Below are 18573 nucleotides of genomic sequence, written 5' to 3' on the forward strand. Positions count from 1 at the left end.
TAACTAACTGTTGGCGCTTTTGACTCCCATTTGAACCCCAAAGTTGTAGCGCAGCGCCACTGAATGGCGAACAAGACAAAAGGGAAACAAAAAAAGAGGTCTAATCAGACAAATTCTTCAAATTATCAAATACCAACAAGGCTTGCTTTTTAACCCTACTCAGTGACCTTCCAAAACTTTCGATTTCCTTAAAAAAAAAAATCAAAAAACAAAGGTCGACATTTAAATCACGGTTTATTCGAGGACGTTGTACGTGCACGTAAGTACGTCTGCACGTCGGGCTTCTTTAAATTAGAGGCAACGCGTTTCCGATGAAGTTGTGTTGTTGATGTTGCATACATTATTTATGTTCACATTTTCTACATGTTTTGTATGCTGTCTTTTGTATACTGTTTTGTTCTAATTAACTAAAGAGTACGTTTATTTAAAAAATATGATTTGCTTATTGGAGCTCCTCACTAGCCCAGCGTCTGCAGCTAGATCCTTATGCTCTTCTTTCCCTCTCTATTGTCACTTTTGAAGCGTTAAATTAGTTTTGTTCTATTTATGTTTTAGGTTTTAATATGAGTTAATAATAATAATAATAATAATAATAATTTCCTTGTTTTGGAAAACATGCAATGGCTGAGAAACACTCCAGGGTGTCCGCCTCTTGACAGAAGGCAGCTGGGATAGGATGGATGGAAAACAATGTCGAGAAGTCGATTTTTGAGGTTCCACTGTAACAAATGCAGTAGTACGGCAACTACAAATGGAATCAAGTACTGCACACAAAAACATTACATCGCCAGAATTCCACGAGTGGAATTTGAAGAAGGCAATCTTAAATTATAATAAATCTGAATAATTCATTCATCTACTTTGTTGAAGTCGCAATGTTTTGCATGACGTCACTCGACTCACCTTTCACCATCTCGCCTGCACACCACGTGAGACATCAGCATCCCAAAGAATACTGCGACGATATGTCCCACTTAATGGAAACAGAGTAAATGTTCCACAAAAAAAAGGAAAAGTGCAGGCTGCAGACAGTGCAAATGATTTGCAATCCCTACACCCCACTGCACATGGTTGCACACAAACTAAGCAGCACTTGCTAAAGATTGGATGAGCAAAGCCAGTATTATTTTCCAGTGCTGGTGTTGACATTACTACGGCCCAATTTGTTCTGAAAACCAGGATTCGCTGCCTAGCACGAGGCTCCACTTGGTGGTTTTGCTGGTTATTAGGAAACTTGTAATTCCAGCTCCCGAATCCCCTGGTAAAACATGCAATGTTATTTGCTGACACGATTGTTGGTCAAACCGCAAGCTGCGAGAGGCTCGTATGCCTCATGTCAAAAATATGAGATCATGCTGAACGGCTCAACAGCAGACGAAATCTAATAAGCACGTTTGCCGTGCAATAGTTTGCATATCTTGGGCTGCTCCTGCTGCTGCTCAGCGAGGGTTCCCTCTGAGTTCTGATTGGATGGTGGGAGGACCAATGGGCAGGAGCGGAACAGGTCATTAGAACTCTCCAAAGTGCTGCTCAACAAAACCAGACAACATCCACTGACTTTTCAAACATTTGTCGCTCAGTAACTGTAACTGACGTACTGTCTTCATCTTCACAGAGAAGACCAGGGACTATTTTCAACATTCAACTTTGTCCAGGATGGGAGCCTACTGCGTCCTTTTATTTCTGTAAAACAACCGATGCACCTGTTGATTTGGGAGAAATCTGCTTGCTTGAGAATGAACACCATTGTTGGGATGGCGTCTGATACTTTACTTCATTTGGAGGATGAGCAGAGGAGTAGACTGAACTGTGTAGCTCACAGCAGCTTAGCAAGCGGTCAGAATGCAGAACCGCTGCAATATCAGGAGACCACTGAAGAAAGCTCCTCCATCAAATACAGAAGATACGGGTATGCTCCTTTTCTTTTGGAATAGCATTTGTTTTTTCTGTGTTGCAATATCAGGATCATATTTTAATTCACTGTTCTAGACAAATCAAGTGAAATTTCATATATATATGTGTGTGTGTGTGCTGTGTTTTGTTTTGTTTGTTTTTTCAAGTTCAAGACGTATAGAGTTTACTGGTGAACAACATGAACACGGAGAGTAGCCTTTTCATTGAATCTGGCTGTCTTCAGCTTGAATTCAGAAATTGTTCCTTTAGTTTAGTTCAAATTGGCTTTGTAATTAGGACACTGGCACCCATCCAATGTAACTTAACTCTATATTTATAACTATACTCTATACTTTAAAATAGCCACCACTGTTTTGTTTTTTTAGATCAAACCCATGGGCAGCCGATACAATGAAAACAGCAGGGGCTCCAGAATTGAACCCTGTGGAACACCATACGTTCCGTTATACATATTCATCTCACCACTTTCTTTTTTTTTTGCTCGACATAGTTAGTATATAAAGGTATTTTCTACAGTATAATTGATTATGTTGACAGTGTGAGCCTCTGAAATTCCCCAGATCTCGCTTGGGTGGGGTCAAAATTCGCCACAAGAGACAGGTGCTGCAGGACATGGCCCGGCCTCTCAAACATTGGCTGTACAAACACCGGGACAACCCGTACCCAACCAAGACTGAGAAGGTTCTGTTGGCTCTCGGCTCCCATATGACTCTGGTACAGGTAAGGCAAGACAAACGGTGATGATGTCAGCATGCCTTCCCTTTTATAAAGGTCAAACTGTGTTTAGGTGTCAAACTGGTTTGCCAATGCCCGACGCAGGCTGAAGAACACAGTTCGGCAGCCGGACTTGAGCTGGGCCTTGAGGATCAAACTTTACAATAAATACATCCAGGGAAATGCCGAGAGATTGAGTGTTTGCAGTGATGAGACCGACTCCGATGGTGAGGACAACTTGAACCCTGTTTTTTTTATATTATAGCCAATCTTGGATCATTTACAAAGATAATGATACTCAGTGTCACCGCCATGTCCGTCTGAATTGTTTGATTGATTGCCTCTTTTTGGATCTTACCAGATCCTGTAAGTTTGTGCTGATCTTATTTGGTCATGTGATTCATTTAATACAAAACAAATGCCCACAGTCAACTCTTTACGATAGTTTTTGTGTCCATGTGCTTTGCTGCAGATGATGACTGTCCATTACAAACACCAATCTGCTCATCAGACATGGGCAGGTCCTCATCCCACATGTGTGGGATAAAAAACCAGAACGGCGTGCTCACCATGGCCGACCCTGCCAACAGCGACGACAGTGCCTCGCCTCCGTCAAAATACAAGAGCAGCTTGTTGAATCGTTACCTCAACGACACCCTGCGGCACATGATGGCGGGCAAGGCGGACGGAGTCGCCCTAAAAAGGAGGAGCCACTCTGAGTCCTTCAGCTCAAACGAGTGTGACCGAGACGCTGTGTCCCCGGCGTCCTCCTATGACACAGACACCAACTTCATCTATCAAATGGGTAAGAAAATACTTAGCATTTCATTCACACTGAAAGATTTCTCATTTCAGTATCCAGCAGTTTCCGCAGGGTCACTTCAAAGTTGCAAATTACAAAATAGGACGTTTTGTTTATTATAAGTTTACAAGATTCATGTTAATTTCTCAGTGAACATGAATCTCAGTGGCAGGGCATGCATTTAGTACCTGGGCCTTCAGTGGGGATTTGCCTGACTTAATCCACCTTTTAATGCCACCACCATCACGTCACAATTATAGAAACTATTAATGCTACAGTCTCCAAAAACTAGGGATGTTTAATACCACTTTTTCTTTTCAGATCAATACCAGTACAAGTATTCACTCTTTGAATAGGCCTACTCACTAATACCGAGGGCCGATACCTCTAGTCTGTGAGCAGTCGAGTGCCAACTAGTGCTTACCAACTAGTAACTAATTCAAAGTCTTCTTTTTTTTTTGCCTTAAGTATCGGTGGCTGGTATCGGCACTGGTATCGGCAGTCTCCACGAGTACTTTAACAATACCTTAGTAACCCTTCAGACGCGCATTTTTTCTACAATTTTTTCTTCTTCTGATTTTGACTCTTTCCCACATAAGATCAACATGGAAACAAATTTGGGTTATCTCTTTTTTTTTTTTTTTTTTTTTTTTTGTTATAGTGGACGTCACGATCATCTATGGGTCTGAAGGGGTTTTAAAATAATGCCTGTATCAGTACTCGCCATCATAAACAACAAATACATAATAAAACAGCATATAACAACAATATAACTGCCACATGCATAATCTGGAGAAGTTCTAAATCAATATTTATCTCATTTCATCTAAAAAAGAAAAAAAAACATTAACAATGTCAATCAAATACATCATATTTACCACAGATGTTGATCATTAAGAGTACGTTATTACATGTTCACAGAACGCTACAGACAAGTCAAACTTGGCTTGCTCTGACCAGCCAATGAATAATAATAATAATAATAATAATAATAATAATAATAATAATAATAATGACGATGATGATGATGATTATATATGAGAATAAACTCCAAATAGTACAAGAATTAAGTGGAAAATTTGGCATCAGTCATTATTACTTTTTCCCCCCACAAGATTATACCTTTTTTAATTGTAAATGACCTCTTTCTTGAAAAAGATGACATATTTCTTAAAGCATTATTATTATTTTTCTTAAATATGTTTTTTTCATTAGAGAAGTCTAATAAAACTTCACTAAGAAGACTAGTAAAACCAAAATGGAACGTGACCCTTCAGGCGTCTGTGGCATTTATATATTGCCGGTGTTCAGTAGCAATGCAGCATTAAATCATTAAGTTTTAACAATCCTGACACCTTGCTGCCCTTTATGATGGACTGACTACTCAAAGAGTCAGATTGTTTTTTTTTATAGCATTACTAATAAAATTCCTGAAAACGCAAAAATCCCTCATTTTAAATTTGGAAGGAGTTGATGCTGGCTTCTTCTGCTGCACACTGCAAATATCATTTCCATACACGAGAATGTGCCATTTGTTCCGCTTCAGCTTCTTGCCATGGTGGAAATGTCCAGTTGGGCCTCAAGGACAATTACAGAATGTCTGAGATTGTATTTTTCCCAGAGTGAGAAGTGTAAAGCTCAGCCAAAATATCAAGAAATAGAGCAGTTTGTCAGCAGGGCACACAAACTTCTCTCAGAGTGACAACTCGGCTTTGAGAGAACACAGATCGAGAGCATTAATATCCATTTGGCTCCATCCCATTTGAGTTTGCAGCTTGAGTCATGTTCACGTTGGCGGCCCTTTTTCTCTCAGTCCTGCTTTCCTACTCCCTCTCATTAAAAAGTTACATTTCTAGAATTGTGAAACTACTATTCATTGCTTACAACAATGCATTAAGTTCCATTTTATCACTCTTAGCTTCCCCCAAAACAAATAAATCTTTCCAGTCGGAGGAGTGTTATTTAAGATATGGTCTGTGAAAACACTTAATCTTCAGAAACCTCTAGTTCAACCTCAGATTGGCACTTAAAACTATAATACAAAATGTAAAAATATTAATAAAAGGTAAGCAGAGCTAAATTGCAAACATGTGGTATGCATTGCTTCTTTAACTCGAATGTCACTCAATGGCGAGACCCCTGCCAAAGCTAAATTACCTTCATTTGGATCATCATCACTTTTTGCTCATTATAATAAATGCATTACTGTACCCACAATATATTTGGGCAAATGGGGGGGATAAAAAAGGAAGGACAGATCAGCACCTGTACATTACTAATTTATTTGTTATCCCTTTTCTTTAACTAAAAATATTCATATAACAAGTTCTTAGAAGTGATCAAGTTTTGATCAATTTATTTCAGAAATGAGTCATCATCATTCTTCTACTAAACAAAATATGAAAACACTCAAAGAAGTGTTATTATAGACTCTTATCTGCTGTAATCATACAAAAAGCTTCTGATGAATTCAACATTTGAGAAAATCAAAAGATGCTAATGAAATCATGTAGCCTATGACTTACTAACAAGCAGCTAAAGGCAACATCGAGCAGCTATAGCTTAGCCTAGCGAAAACTGAAAGCCTACCACATTTTTTTCCACAATATTTGAACAAAGAAAGATGTCTGCAATGCTAGCTAAGCTAGTTAGCGCACGTAGCGTCATATCAACTCTGTACTAACTCAAGGGTAGGCCCAATGCGTAAAAGTGTTCCCCTAAACATGTCAGTTAACACACCTCAAATCATATTTCATTTGGACTATTCTGTGCTTTCTTGAACTCATTACCCATTGCGGCAGCACTGTTGAAATGTTTGTGAACACTTTTAATGTATCCCTGCTGGTCCTATTATGACTTTTTGCAACCTAGCGCGACTCCTCTATGCAGCTGAAGTGGAAAGTCAGCCTGCCAGATTCATGACAGGCCCCAACACCATTAAAACGCTGCGATAGTATTGCTGGAGAAGGCTAAAAACGGTCGCGAAAACATGTGAACAAGTGATGGACTTTAAAAAGTGATGTCACTAACTCTACTCGCAAGGTCACTTCAAACATATCTGTCTAGATTTCACAGGCTGGAAACATCATGTTACCTCACATTTCCATAAAACACCTAAGTGTGTTTATATTCCTGTAGAAGACGTGGTACTTACACTGTGGTCAAACCTCCCGTGAAAATCCCAGAGGGCCATCAATGTCACTGGGATTGTGTTTTATAAGACACAGAGCAATGAAAAACCTGTTTAGACGGCACAATGCCCCCTTTTTGTTTCAAATGAAAAAAGCTGAGTGGGAGTTTCTTGTTCACAAATACATATACACGTTGAAGAATTATGACATTAATGTTTACTTGTTTCAAGGCACATATTTCACAATTCACGGCACACCACAATTCGTAAAAAGTGGATTACAGGTTAATCATGTAGGCTACCTTCTGTCATCTAGTGGAAAAGCATTTCATTGTTTTGCCTATTAGTTGGCATAGAAAAATGATCAAAAACTATTTTTCATCAGAAAATATTTTTTGGTCACAATAATGGACATTACACACCTTACGATCAGCCACGGCACACTGGTTGTGAATCCCTGTTATATCACACCAAATGTCACTTTTTACACATAAGTGTCTTTTCTCAAAATAAACCGCACAATATGTCATAACTTATTTTAAACCTTTTATTTTACTTTTTTCTTTGAAGAGAGGGACATTTTCAACTCCTCCACAATGTTCCTCATTTGGTTTAACAGTACATACAAACAAACGACAGTTGGTATCCATGTATGTTTTATTCATTTTAGAAATAGTTGTTTGAAATTGGACTATAGTAGTACTGTACTTTCCATTTTGTTGAGGCTAAAATTAAAAACAGCGCTAAAAGATGAGTCCGACAAATGCAAGTTTCGAGCAGTTAGCAGGCCCGTTCAAAATTTCTAGGGGAACGCTATGTATAAATTTATGTTGGGGTATCCACCTGCTGCCATTTACACAGTGTTACCATTCATACAAGGGGCGAACATTTGTGACGCTAGCGAATGTTGATTTCACGTCAGGGTTCTTTCAAGGTCGCAACGATCGCTAACAGTTTTACTGATTTTGAAAAGAAGAACCGTTAAAACATAAGGCGAACATCTTCAAATGTTGTGACATTGAATGAACCTTAACGTGAGATCAACATTCGCTAGCATTGTAAATGTTCGCCCCTCAGTGGAATATGGGCTTCGGCTTCTTGCATCACTATGTCAGTATTCATACTTTTTGTGGCATTTTTGCTTTGTGTGAGACATTTCTAATGTAAAACTAGTCATTAAAAAAAAAGAAGAAGAAAAAGAGTGAGAATAGTTAGAGGAGCATTCACTCAACTTTAGTGAATGATAAGGAAGGTATTTTAAAGTAGGTCCTGTTAACAGAAAGACATGGAACTAAACGATAGATCACGACTATTGTTTTCATTTCAATTATCTTGTCAAGAAATAGCCTGGCCAACATCACAAGTTGCAAAGTAGTTCTACAGTTCTGCGGGACGATTAACTATATATATATATTTTTTTTTAAGTTATAGCGAGCCCTTTCATTACACTTGCTACAAGCTCCCCGTGCAGTAAATTTAAAACTGGCCCGAGACAAAACAATGTTTTCTCTCTGTATAAAATAAGAGGTTTAGAAATAGCTTCTTGGAAAAGGATGTTGTGGCTAAAGAGAAAAATGCTTGAGGACGTTCAGTAGCAAGAAAAACAAAGCAAAACAAAAATGATTTGCGGTCTATTGTTACTCTTGGCCAACTCTAAAGATCCTAGATGGACTACATTGGGCTGTGAGAAGTTAAATCTTTAGGTTGAGATGTGACCAGCTTATTTGTACTTATGGAGGGCAGCACGGTGAGCTAGTGGTTAGCACAGCTGCCTCACAGTGGAGTATGCCGCTTGCGTGGGGTTTCTCTGGGTCCACCGGCTTCCTCCCACATTCCAAAAAAATACATATGTTAATTAAGACTGTCCAGAGGTATAAATGTCAGTGTGTTTGTCTATACTGTATGCGGCTTGCGACCAGTCCAGTGTGTATCCTGCCTCAAATCGACTGGGATAGGCACAAACATGTGTGTAAGTGATTTGTCATTCAGGAAAATTGTGCCATGCTCTGAAAGCTTATTTTAAGAGGAATAATGACAAATTGCTTGCTCACTGTAATGAAATATAATTATGTCATAATAATGAAATATGATTTGTGTCACAAAAGTCGTCAAATGTCTTGTAATGACTTTCAAAAAGTGTCCGGTATAAAAAGTGATTGATTGATTGATTGATTGATTGATTGATTGATTGATTGATTGATTGATTGATTGATTGATTGATTGATTGATTGATTGAAACGAATGTCCAGCTATTGTTCTGTTTCCATTTACCATCAAGAAAGCTGATTTATGACATAATTGGGAAATGTCTCCTTCTATCTTGCAGAGACCTTGGACTATACATCATCTAAATGTAACAGGTAATTATTAATTACCTTCTTTATTACCATCAGTCTCTCTCGATTGTCAATCAAAACAAGCCCCGTTTCGCTTTTCTTATTTATTTCTTATGGCCATTTTTTCTTGGTTGTGTATACAGTGGCCAGCCTCAGGAAAGAGGTCAGCAGAGTCAAAACAACCAAGACTGGCGAGAGATCAACGCCGCCGTGGCCCTGACCAGTCTGGCCCATGGGCAGAGCTGCAGGAACAACAGAACGCCGCTCGGCACTGCCGCAGGGTTGAGCTGCCACAGAGAGCCCCTGTCCATCGCGAGGACCAACATCCCTCGCAGGACGCCCGTCACAGTGTCCACCTCGGCCCTGAGGCAGAGCTGCAGTTCTGAGAGGTCCTCTCTCACCAGCCGCATCATCCAGAAGTCGTCCCACATCTCTGAAGTGCAGACTATCAAAGTGGGCGTGGCTAACAGTGTGTAGGAATTCGTCATCAACATGCACGAACAACATATGCCTCAAGGCAGCCTCTCAGACTTTTCTTTTGCAATGATGAAACTATTTGTGAAATAGAAAAAAATACACATTATATACTATATTCTTCTACAATGTTTTTGTACTTTTTTTTTACAGTGTTGCTCATGTATTTCTATTGTGTTTTGTTGTACTAAGTTAACTTCTTGAGACCGGATCATCATCCAATGCCCTTCGTTTGACAGCAGCTTTCAAATAAAGTTAATGTGAAGTCTCTTAATCATTTTGAGAATTACAAGAGAAGAGCCATTACATTTACAATTTCACAATTTGTACACTCTAAATACAGTTGAGTCAAAAATAACCCAACTATGGGTCAAAATGGACCGTTCCTCTACTTGGGTCAATTTGACCCAACTTTGAGTCAAGAAATGGGTCTTTTAGTGTAAAACAACTCACTAATATTGGTCAGATCCTTTACTTGGGTCAAAAAATTTGGTCATTTTGTATAAAACAACCCAGAAAGTTGGGTCAAATTGACCCAAGTAGAGGAACGGTCCATTTTTGACCCATAGTTGAGTCAATTTGACCCAACTTCGAGTCAAGAAATGGGTCTTTTAGTGTAAAACAACTCATAAATATTGGTCAGATTCTTTACTTGGGTCAAAAAAGTAGGTCATTTTGTATAAAACAACCCAGAAAGTGGATCGGTCCATTTTTGATCCATAATTGGGTTACTTTTGACCCAACTGTTTTTAGTGTAGAAGTAGTACTGATACACAGTACATTATGTAGAGTAAATTTTACTCTAAACAGAGTCTATTAGGTCCCACACACAGGAAATCTTGAACTTGGAAGAGAGTAAAATAATAATAATAATAATAATAATAATAATAATAATAATAATAATAATAATAATAATAATAATAATTATAATAATAAAGAAAAAAAACATCACTCAAGGGTTAAGGAACAAACCCACAACGTCAGGTTGGGAGACAGCCATTAAAAAACAAACAAAAAAAACATTGTTTTTGGTCTCCTTTTAGATATAAGCAAAAAGTAGGAGTGGCATAGCTCAGGTGGAGGAGTCTTCCAAGCTGAAGGTCGTCAATTTGTTCCTCAATCCTAGTGTCACTTTTTTTTTCTAATAAACTAGTAAAATTGTCAAAATGTCTCCTTGCAAAACTTTGAATTTCTGAGTGAAAAATCTTCAACAGGTTTTCAAAAAAAAAAAGGCAAATTCTCTTCTTACACACTAAAAATGCTTTGAGTAAAATGTACTCTCTTTTTTACTGTAAATGTCATAATGGGCTCTATTTTTGTAGACAGCGCACATTAGTTGAGGTGTAAAAACTGGCACATTTTGATTTTTGTATCAGTGCAAGCTTTGTTTCGCATGTTTGGGAATTTAGCAGACTGCGCTGCACCATGCTGGGTGTTCCAGCGGACGGAGAGAGTCTTCTTTTATACGCCCCCAGCACACAATTTGTTGGTTGAAAGTAGACTAAACTTTACGTCTGTTGGAAGCGGGTCTAAGTTGTGGTGCAAGTGCTGGAACAGGATTTTAGTGAATTTGATTGGGGTACAGGCAGTCAGATTCTATTATCGTATTCGTAAACAGACCAATCATGTTGCTATTTTAAAAGATTGATGTGGCCCTAAGTTAGAGATGTGCATGTCAATTTTGGTAGCGATTGGTCGTAGTTAACACTTTTTATAGTGAGCGTCTATGGGTAGGAAGGCTGAATGCCAATATAATCCAAAATACTTGTTTTTATATTTTCAGAGATTGAACAGGGCATAAGACGTAGAGATGTGTGGGTGAATATTGGTGACTGTAATGTTCTTGTGTTCTTTTTATGCTAGCTTCCACAAGCTGCTTTTATTTCAAACTCCCTTCTGGTATACTCTCTTCCAGTCACGGAAACCCCCAGGTCCCGTGAGGCTACAATAAATGGGGTTAGCACACATCACTACAGTGACCATTCATAAAGGGTTTCTGACCTGAGGCGACACACACACACATGAAGCGTTTTTAGACGGTTCCCTTTTTGAGGAGTTATTGTGGGAAAATGCGTGGGCTACATTTTCTTCATTCTTCTTTTTTTCGTAATGCAGTTTTCTTGTACAATGCTAGTTTCCACATCGGCTAAGGTGATTTTTGGCAAACGTTTGAGATAGCGTACAATATATTCTACAGTCCATCTTGCTTCGAGCGCTTAATATTAGGACTGGAAGTTTTGCTCTCCGGCCGGTGACCCCTGCGGGGCCCGGGGGTTGTCCCTTGGCGCTCCCGTGGCCTAGGGGCCCCTGGGGTGTTGTGCTTGCTCTGTCCTGGCCGGGGTCGACGGCTCCCCTCTTTGGTGGAGATTTTCATGCATGCCGGATCCACCACACCAGCATCTATCGAAATTCAAACACAATCTGCTTCTTCCTCTGGTGGCTGAATCGGTGGAGGCTGATGTCTGTGGATCTCACTCTGCTTCGTCTGTCCTTCCTTCCTTTCCTCAGTCTCTCCTTTGGTCTCTTGAGGTCTCCCTAATTTGTTGGAATTTAGATGTTTCTGGGGTTGGTGAAAGATTCTGGTTGGTAACCCTGTGGGGAGTAGGTGATGTCTGGTCGGTGCTGGATTTCACTTTTCTTTCTTTTCTTTGATCCTTCCTCGGGTCTCCTGACAACCTCACGACTCTAGCTGGATTCTGAAGTATTCGGTTTAGGTGAACGGTATGGGATTTTTAACACCCGCACATGCACATACTCACGCACATACAAAAAAAGCGAAAGAAAAAAGAGAGAGAGAGAGAGAGACAATGATGATGACATGTCAAAACGGTAAGATTACCGAATGAACAATACTGAGCTCTCTCTCAAAAGAAAGAAAAAAAAGAAAAACAAAAGGATTGGAAGTTGATACACACAACGATCACTTAGCTTCTGGGTTTTGTGGAAACGGTCCATTAGATGAGAAGCAAGTCCACTGTGTTCACTCCCACAACAGCGCAAAAACGAGTTTCTATCTGCTGCCATCTACAAAAATACCAAAAGTAAGAAAAGTTCACCCACACACACAGCGGTAGACTTGCGCAGGGCATGAAAATAGTCCTTTTAGTCAAATGTGCATGACCAAGTGTTTAAATGTGATTTTTTTTTAAACCTCTTTCTGTTTCATTACATGCATACATCATACACAAAAACAAAGATGCACAAACTGCACATATGGACATGCATAGAAAAAGAGGCCGTCTAAGGAAGCTCTGCAAATGCTTAACTTCACCGCTGAGGACTTTGAAGTCCCTCGTTCGAGATCAACTTTGTTGTGCTAAGGAAGCATCTCAACGCAACCAGTCCCAGTTGGTTGCTAATTGTTTAGTCTGCATCAGTCGTCTGAACCTTATTTTCCAACATTTTCCTGTCTACTAATGGAAGGGGACAAAAATTACTGGACTAGCTCCAAAATCTAGCATGAAGGCCAGAACAGACAACACTAAAACGTTCCATGATGTATTTGTCTGTGTCATATTAAGTTCTTGCTTATGCAACAGACATGTTTAAATTGTTTTTAACTGTCTGGCAACAATATGGAAAGAACCCACTCAGAGATTGGCTTAATAAGTAAATGCTTTTTGCCAGACATTTGTAGGAGATAAACAAAACACAACAAATTGAGCAACCTGTTTTTTTTTTGTTTGTTTTTAGGATGGATACTACTGCATTATAGCAGGTTAGTGAGATTGTGTGTTCTGATTTATGTAAAAATTTGGGTTGTCACTGTAGGAATACAACTCCTAAACCTGAATCCTAAATGGACCAGTGGGGAATCCCTCACACATTCTGTAAAATTTGAATCATGCTGATTTCCAGTACAGTACTGTGGACCCCGATGAATAGACACAACATGGCGGCAAAGTACTTTTTTAGACAAGGCTAAAGCTTGATGACACTTCAACTTACTGTAGTTCCAAAGACTGAACCAAACCATTAAGGCTTTGGCATGAGCGCAAAAAGAGCAAATGAGTTTAGTTTTCTGTATATTTTTGGTGAAACTAGATATGCAGAACACCCCTCCCAAAGTGCTCGTCATCGCCAAGGTGCCAGAATCGAAGCGATGCAATGACTGGTAACGATAGACACAACATGCCGCAAGAGCTGAGGACAAGCCCGGAGAAAAAAATCATAATTGTCTGGTACGCTGCGCGTGCCTTGAGTGGAAGAGTGGAGCATCCTGTTCCATGCGAGCACATCCTGACACCAAACATAAGCTTGTAATCACACATTCACTGCCACAGTTATTTGACTCAAGATCATTAGCAGGATCTTTCCATTCATGACCTACTTTTTTTGTCTAGTTTAAAAAAAAAAAATACAATTTGTACAGAGAATATTTGCAAAGTCACGTGTTCTCTTCAATAACCCGCTCTCTCTCCCACCTGCTCTTCATTAGGTGGGCTTTTGAGATCAAAAATAAATTACATGACAACTACATGACTACTAAACAAGTGTTGAATGACTGCACCCCGAGGGTGCCATTTATTTCTGTTTGCAGCCGTACAATTTTGACAATACTGAAAACAAAGAGAATGTCACCCACTGTTAAGGCAGGACTCATTGGGACATTCTGTATTTGGGAAATTTGATGAAACATTCGCCAAAAGAGATTAAGTAGAATGGGGGATGGGGAACATGAAAAGAAAGAAAAAGAAATGGACAAATAGCGAAAATGCAACCAATTTTTACACAGCACAACAGAAAACGCTTGGGAATGATCTTGCATCATGTCGGAAATCATTACCTTGAAGACTAAATATGGACCACATCATAAACTAACAGTAAAATCAAATGAAATAACGATAAATGGTGAACTGGGTTACATGATGAAAAAGAAAACAGTACGCTAAGCATTTGTAATATAGCAATTAAATGACATTGGTTTAAATAAATTTCTTGTAACAGTATGGAAGGATAGATAGTTCCACAAACGTTTTTAAGACGATCAACTAGTCTGAGGATTCTGCAAAGAATTGGGGAGAAAATTAATATATTCTGATGCCAACAATTTCATGGAAAAGGCCATTAAATAAACATTAACTGAGTTAAGGGTAAAAAGCATCTGTTATTGTGAAAGATGAAAGCTTTTCATGGCCAGAGGTCAAATGAAGATTATTCACCCGCCCATATTAAGTACCGCTACATACAGAGGGTGGTCAGCATTGGCCATGTCACCTCAACATTAGTTTAAATGATCAGCTTCACTCTCACATTCACTGGGTTGTATAGTGACATCATGCGTGTTCTACCCTGGCATATGTTTATTTCAAACGCTATACTTAAGGGGCCAATAGGCTACTTTTACCAGATCCATTCATTTATACAGAAAGAAGTGTCATGTGCAAAGAGTCCACCCCTGCCCCGTTCTTCATCTCATACATGGTTCTGGACTGTAGTCGTTTCTATCAAGCTTTTTGGTTTGTTTGTTTTGTCCACTATCAAGGTATGGAGCAGTATCCTCCACATGCCCGGCCGCCGCCGCCTTGCTCCTGATTCCCCAGTTGCAGCGTCTGGCCCTGGCTGTCGCTCTCCCAAAGCCCCGGAGTTTGTAGGATCTTCTCGACAAGTTCCTCAAAGGCACACTGTACGCCGTCTTTGGTCTTTGCACTTGCCTCTGAACAAAAAGGAAGACGGTTACCATGAAGAAAGTCTACATAAGTCTTTAACTCGTTCACTGCCATTGACGGCTATAGACATCAAAAATTCATTTGAACTATTTCTATTAGTTTACATTTTTTTCCCCACTTTTGTTTACAAGAGTATGAAAACCTAGAAAAAAAAATATTGTACATTTAGAACAGATATAAAATTGGTGATTAATCGTGAGTTAACTATTGAAGTCATGCGATTAATTATGATTCAAAATTAATCGCCTGACGCCCCAAATTTTTAATGTTTTCTCTTTTTTTTCCCAGAAAAGTTTATTTAAAAATTTTAAAATATTAAATAAAATTACTTATTTTTAAATAATTAAAAAGAAAAAGAAAATATTATAAAAAATTAGGTGCTCTAGACGATTAAAAATGTTCGTAATTAATCACATGACTTCACTAGTTAACTCACGATTAATCACAAATTTTATATCTGTTCTAAATGTACAATATGTTTTTTTAGGTTTTCATACTCTTGTTAACAAAAGTGGAAAAAATGTTAAACTAATATAAATAGCCGTCAATGGCAGTGAATGAGTTAATATAAAAACAGGGAAAACTATTCTTTTAATATGAAGGTTTTTAATGATAATGACATTTAGGGAAATGGAAGGAAAAAAATACATTATGAGTCAATATAGAAGGTAAAAGACATGCAGCGGGCTCACAGTGGATCAAATCGACAACATTCTTGTCTGGCTCGGCCCAAAGCTGCTCATTAAGGTTGCTGCACTAAAATGGAAACTCCAAAGCAAAAGTTAACCTAATTTCCCAGAAAGGGCAAGTTTGGATACGAGAATTAGAAACTCAGGAAAGCGTGCAGACATGCATTTAAAGTAACAACATTTAAAGCCTATCTAGATGCTAATCATAATGCAAATGATCTGGACAGGCTGCATCCAAGCAAAAAAATCCAAGTAATATAAATCAGGCCAGAAAACCACAAATCAGAAGCATGATACGCAACCCCTTTTCAACTTGCACAATCTCTGTTAAAAAGTTAGAGGCAATCCCGCATATCAATAACTGAACTCCAACATGGACATTCACTTACCGATAAAAAGCATTGTGTGCTTTCTCGCAAACTTCAGGCCTTCATTTCTGTCCACTTCATGGTCATCCTAGAAACCAAACATTTTTTTTTTAAATATGTATAGACAATTTGCTTTCATATTTGAATTAGTGTCTTCACAATTGTCTCAACTGTGGAAGCAAATCCTCTTGAGACTCACCCTATCAATCTTGTTGCCGACAAGCATTTTTACAATATCATTGCGAGTTGTGTAGGTTTCCAGTTCATTCAGCCAGTTCTCCAGTTTCGTGAAGGTGTCGCGCTTTGTAACGTCATATACTGTCAACCCAAAAGAAACAAGAGAAACAGAGAGTGTTAGGCAATTCTGCACATTTACTGTGCTTTCAAATATTACAAGCCATACATAATCAAATGACACGGACAGAATTCACGTGATGCAAAAATAATTCTACAGCAGTAAAATAAAGAAAGAAAGAGAGAAAGAAAGGCACACAGACTGTTGGAGTTTTTTTTTTTAAGCACTTACCAAGTATGACTCCTTGGGCGCCACGATAGTAGCTGGGTGTTAACGTACGAAACCGTTCTTGTCCAGCTGTGTCCTATAGGAAGAGGGCATGATAATAAAATGACAGAAACACTGAAAAAAAAATTTCACAGGTGCCGAAGCGCGAGTATGTGAATGTCCATTGTAGTAAGATTGCAGAAAGAGCCTCTTGAGCAGGTAGAAAAAAATTACATGAGGTCCTCGTTTAATGACAGTAAAGACAATGTTTTAAAGTTACAGACGGAGTAAGATTACATTTTCATGTGGTATAAGAAGGCGCTATATACACATTTCAATATTAATATAAATTAAAACATTGTTCTGTACATTAGTTCAATAAAAAAAAGACATTAGTACATATTTTGTCCCTATTTAAAATGGCTTTGAGTGCAGTCCTATGTTCCCCACTTCACATCATTTGAGTTGCCTACTCCTTTAATCTTAGGACGTTAAAAAAATAAAATAAAAATCCATCTCGCTTCTCGAAGTGATGCAAGTCTTGCGACACTAATTTGTGTGCTGTTCTGTGCAATGTCGCAACCCAGTGGACAGATATTGCACTGCATCATGTTTTTCATGAGGTCCTATTTAAATAAAAGGTATCAACATAATAATACGCCTTACCCATATGGCGAGTTTTGCTTTATTTCCATCGATGGCCAGTGTCTTCACTTTGAAATCCACACCTTATTCAGCGTGCAACAGAAAAGGAACAAGAGGGTTTTAAAGGATTGCGAATTGCGAAGTTATAAACATGAAAAACTTGTGAGTTCTTGTGTGACGCATACCTATTGTCGCTGACTGTTCTGGATCAAATGTGTCTTCTGTGAATCTCAGGAGAAGGCTGTGAGTAAAGGAAATTCAGTTAATGAACCAAAACCCTTTATGGTTTAAGGGTTTTATGTAACAGTAGACGTTCCAACACGATGACGATTGAAAACAATGAGGAGCATCAGCTTAAAACCCCCGCAGTGAAAAGTTGACAAAATATGTTTAGGTATTATTACAGCGCAGCAACACTGCCAACAAATGAACTTGAAAAATATAATACCATTTGGAGGTTGACGAAACAACCGCTGGGCAAAACATTGCTAATAAACTAATGTCAACAGATTTAACAGGCTACGTTAGCAAGCTAGCTCAGAGAAAAACAAACCTGGATTTCCCCACTCCACTTTCGCCTATTATCAACAGCTTCAGAGTTGTCAGTACGTCGTCGTCCATATTCCGATGTAACGTTAGTTAGTCGACCGATTTGCTACGCTTTTAAGAACAATGTACAGAATGGTTGTTTTTGTGGCTTGACAAACTGCGTGCACAACTTCCGCCCAACGTGTACGTCTGACGTCATCGATAATCGTCGATCACATTCCTAAAACAATGACGTCAGTCATTTTTACAACAACAAATAAAATAAAAAATAAAATCTTAACTCTGACGGTAACAAAAGAAGATTTTTTTTAACTATCGGGAATGGTCTTCCATTAAAAAAAAAATACAGTTCTTATTCCTTAATAAATAATAATAATAATTTTTGCGTGATCTGTTTACTGAGGAATTGGGAATTTTTAACTGAATTGAGGGGTCAGCATTCTGAGGATAATAATGATAATAATAATAATACATTTTAAATGGCACAGCTAGGTATTGGAGACGCAAACTCAGCCTTTATGGAGACAATCGTATTGAATGTTTTCAGCACATGTAAACCAAAAAAAAGTGCTGCATTGCATTTTAATAAGTTTGAACAGGATATATGCATAACTGCAAGTGTCATTGCCCATTCTAATTTGGTTGTATTACATGTTTTAAATGTAGCAAATTTTACTTGTATTTGATTCAGTGATTTGCTCCCATCCCACTAGATTAGGGATCTGCAACCTTTATTGTCTAAAAAGCCATTTGGGGCCAAATAAATCATAATAAAAAATAT

At 38.5% G+C, this 18573-nt stretch overlaps 2 protein-coding genes across 2 annotated transcripts; one reads left to right on the plus strand and one right to left on the minus strand.

The window, feature by feature from the left end:
- The first annotated feature begins 1600 nt into the window (after positions 1–1600).
- Positions 1601–9478, plus strand: LOC147182007 (homeobox protein Mohawk-like). The gene is made up of 6 exons (XM_086083481.1): positions 1601–1909; positions 2475–2634; positions 2702–2855; positions 3101–3433; positions 8887–8920; positions 9040–9478. The coding sequence occupies exons 1-6, from the start codon at positions 1698–1700 to the stop codon at positions 9371–9373; spliced, it is 1227 nt and encodes a 408-aa protein (XP_085939607.1). The 5' UTR covers positions 1601–1697; the 3' UTR covers positions 9374–9478.
- A 4386-nt stretch (positions 9479–13864) lies between these two features.
- On the minus strand, positions 13865–17987 carry LOC147182008 (ras-related protein Rab-18-like). The gene is made up of 7 exons (XM_086098263.1): positions 17797–17987; positions 17429–17484; positions 17265–17326; positions 16623–16695; positions 16296–16414; positions 16118–16184; positions 13865–15026 (listed from the first exon to the last, which is right to left on the minus strand). Exons 1-7 carry the CDS (start codon positions 17862–17864, stop codon positions 14851–14853), a joined length of 621 nt encoding a protein of 206 aa, XP_085954389.1. The 5' UTR covers positions 17865–17987; the 3' UTR covers positions 13865–14850.
- Between the last annotated feature and the right edge of the window lie 586 nt (positions 17988–18573).

This window comes from Leptonotus elevatus, chromosome 1 (assembly GCF_054856555.1).
Source record: "Leptonotus elevatus isolate MCC_2025b chromosome 1, RoL_Lele_1.0, whole genome shotgun sequence".
Classification (NCBI taxonomy): Eukaryota; Metazoa; Chordata; class Actinopteri; order Syngnathiformes; family Syngnathidae; genus Leptonotus; species Leptonotus elevatus.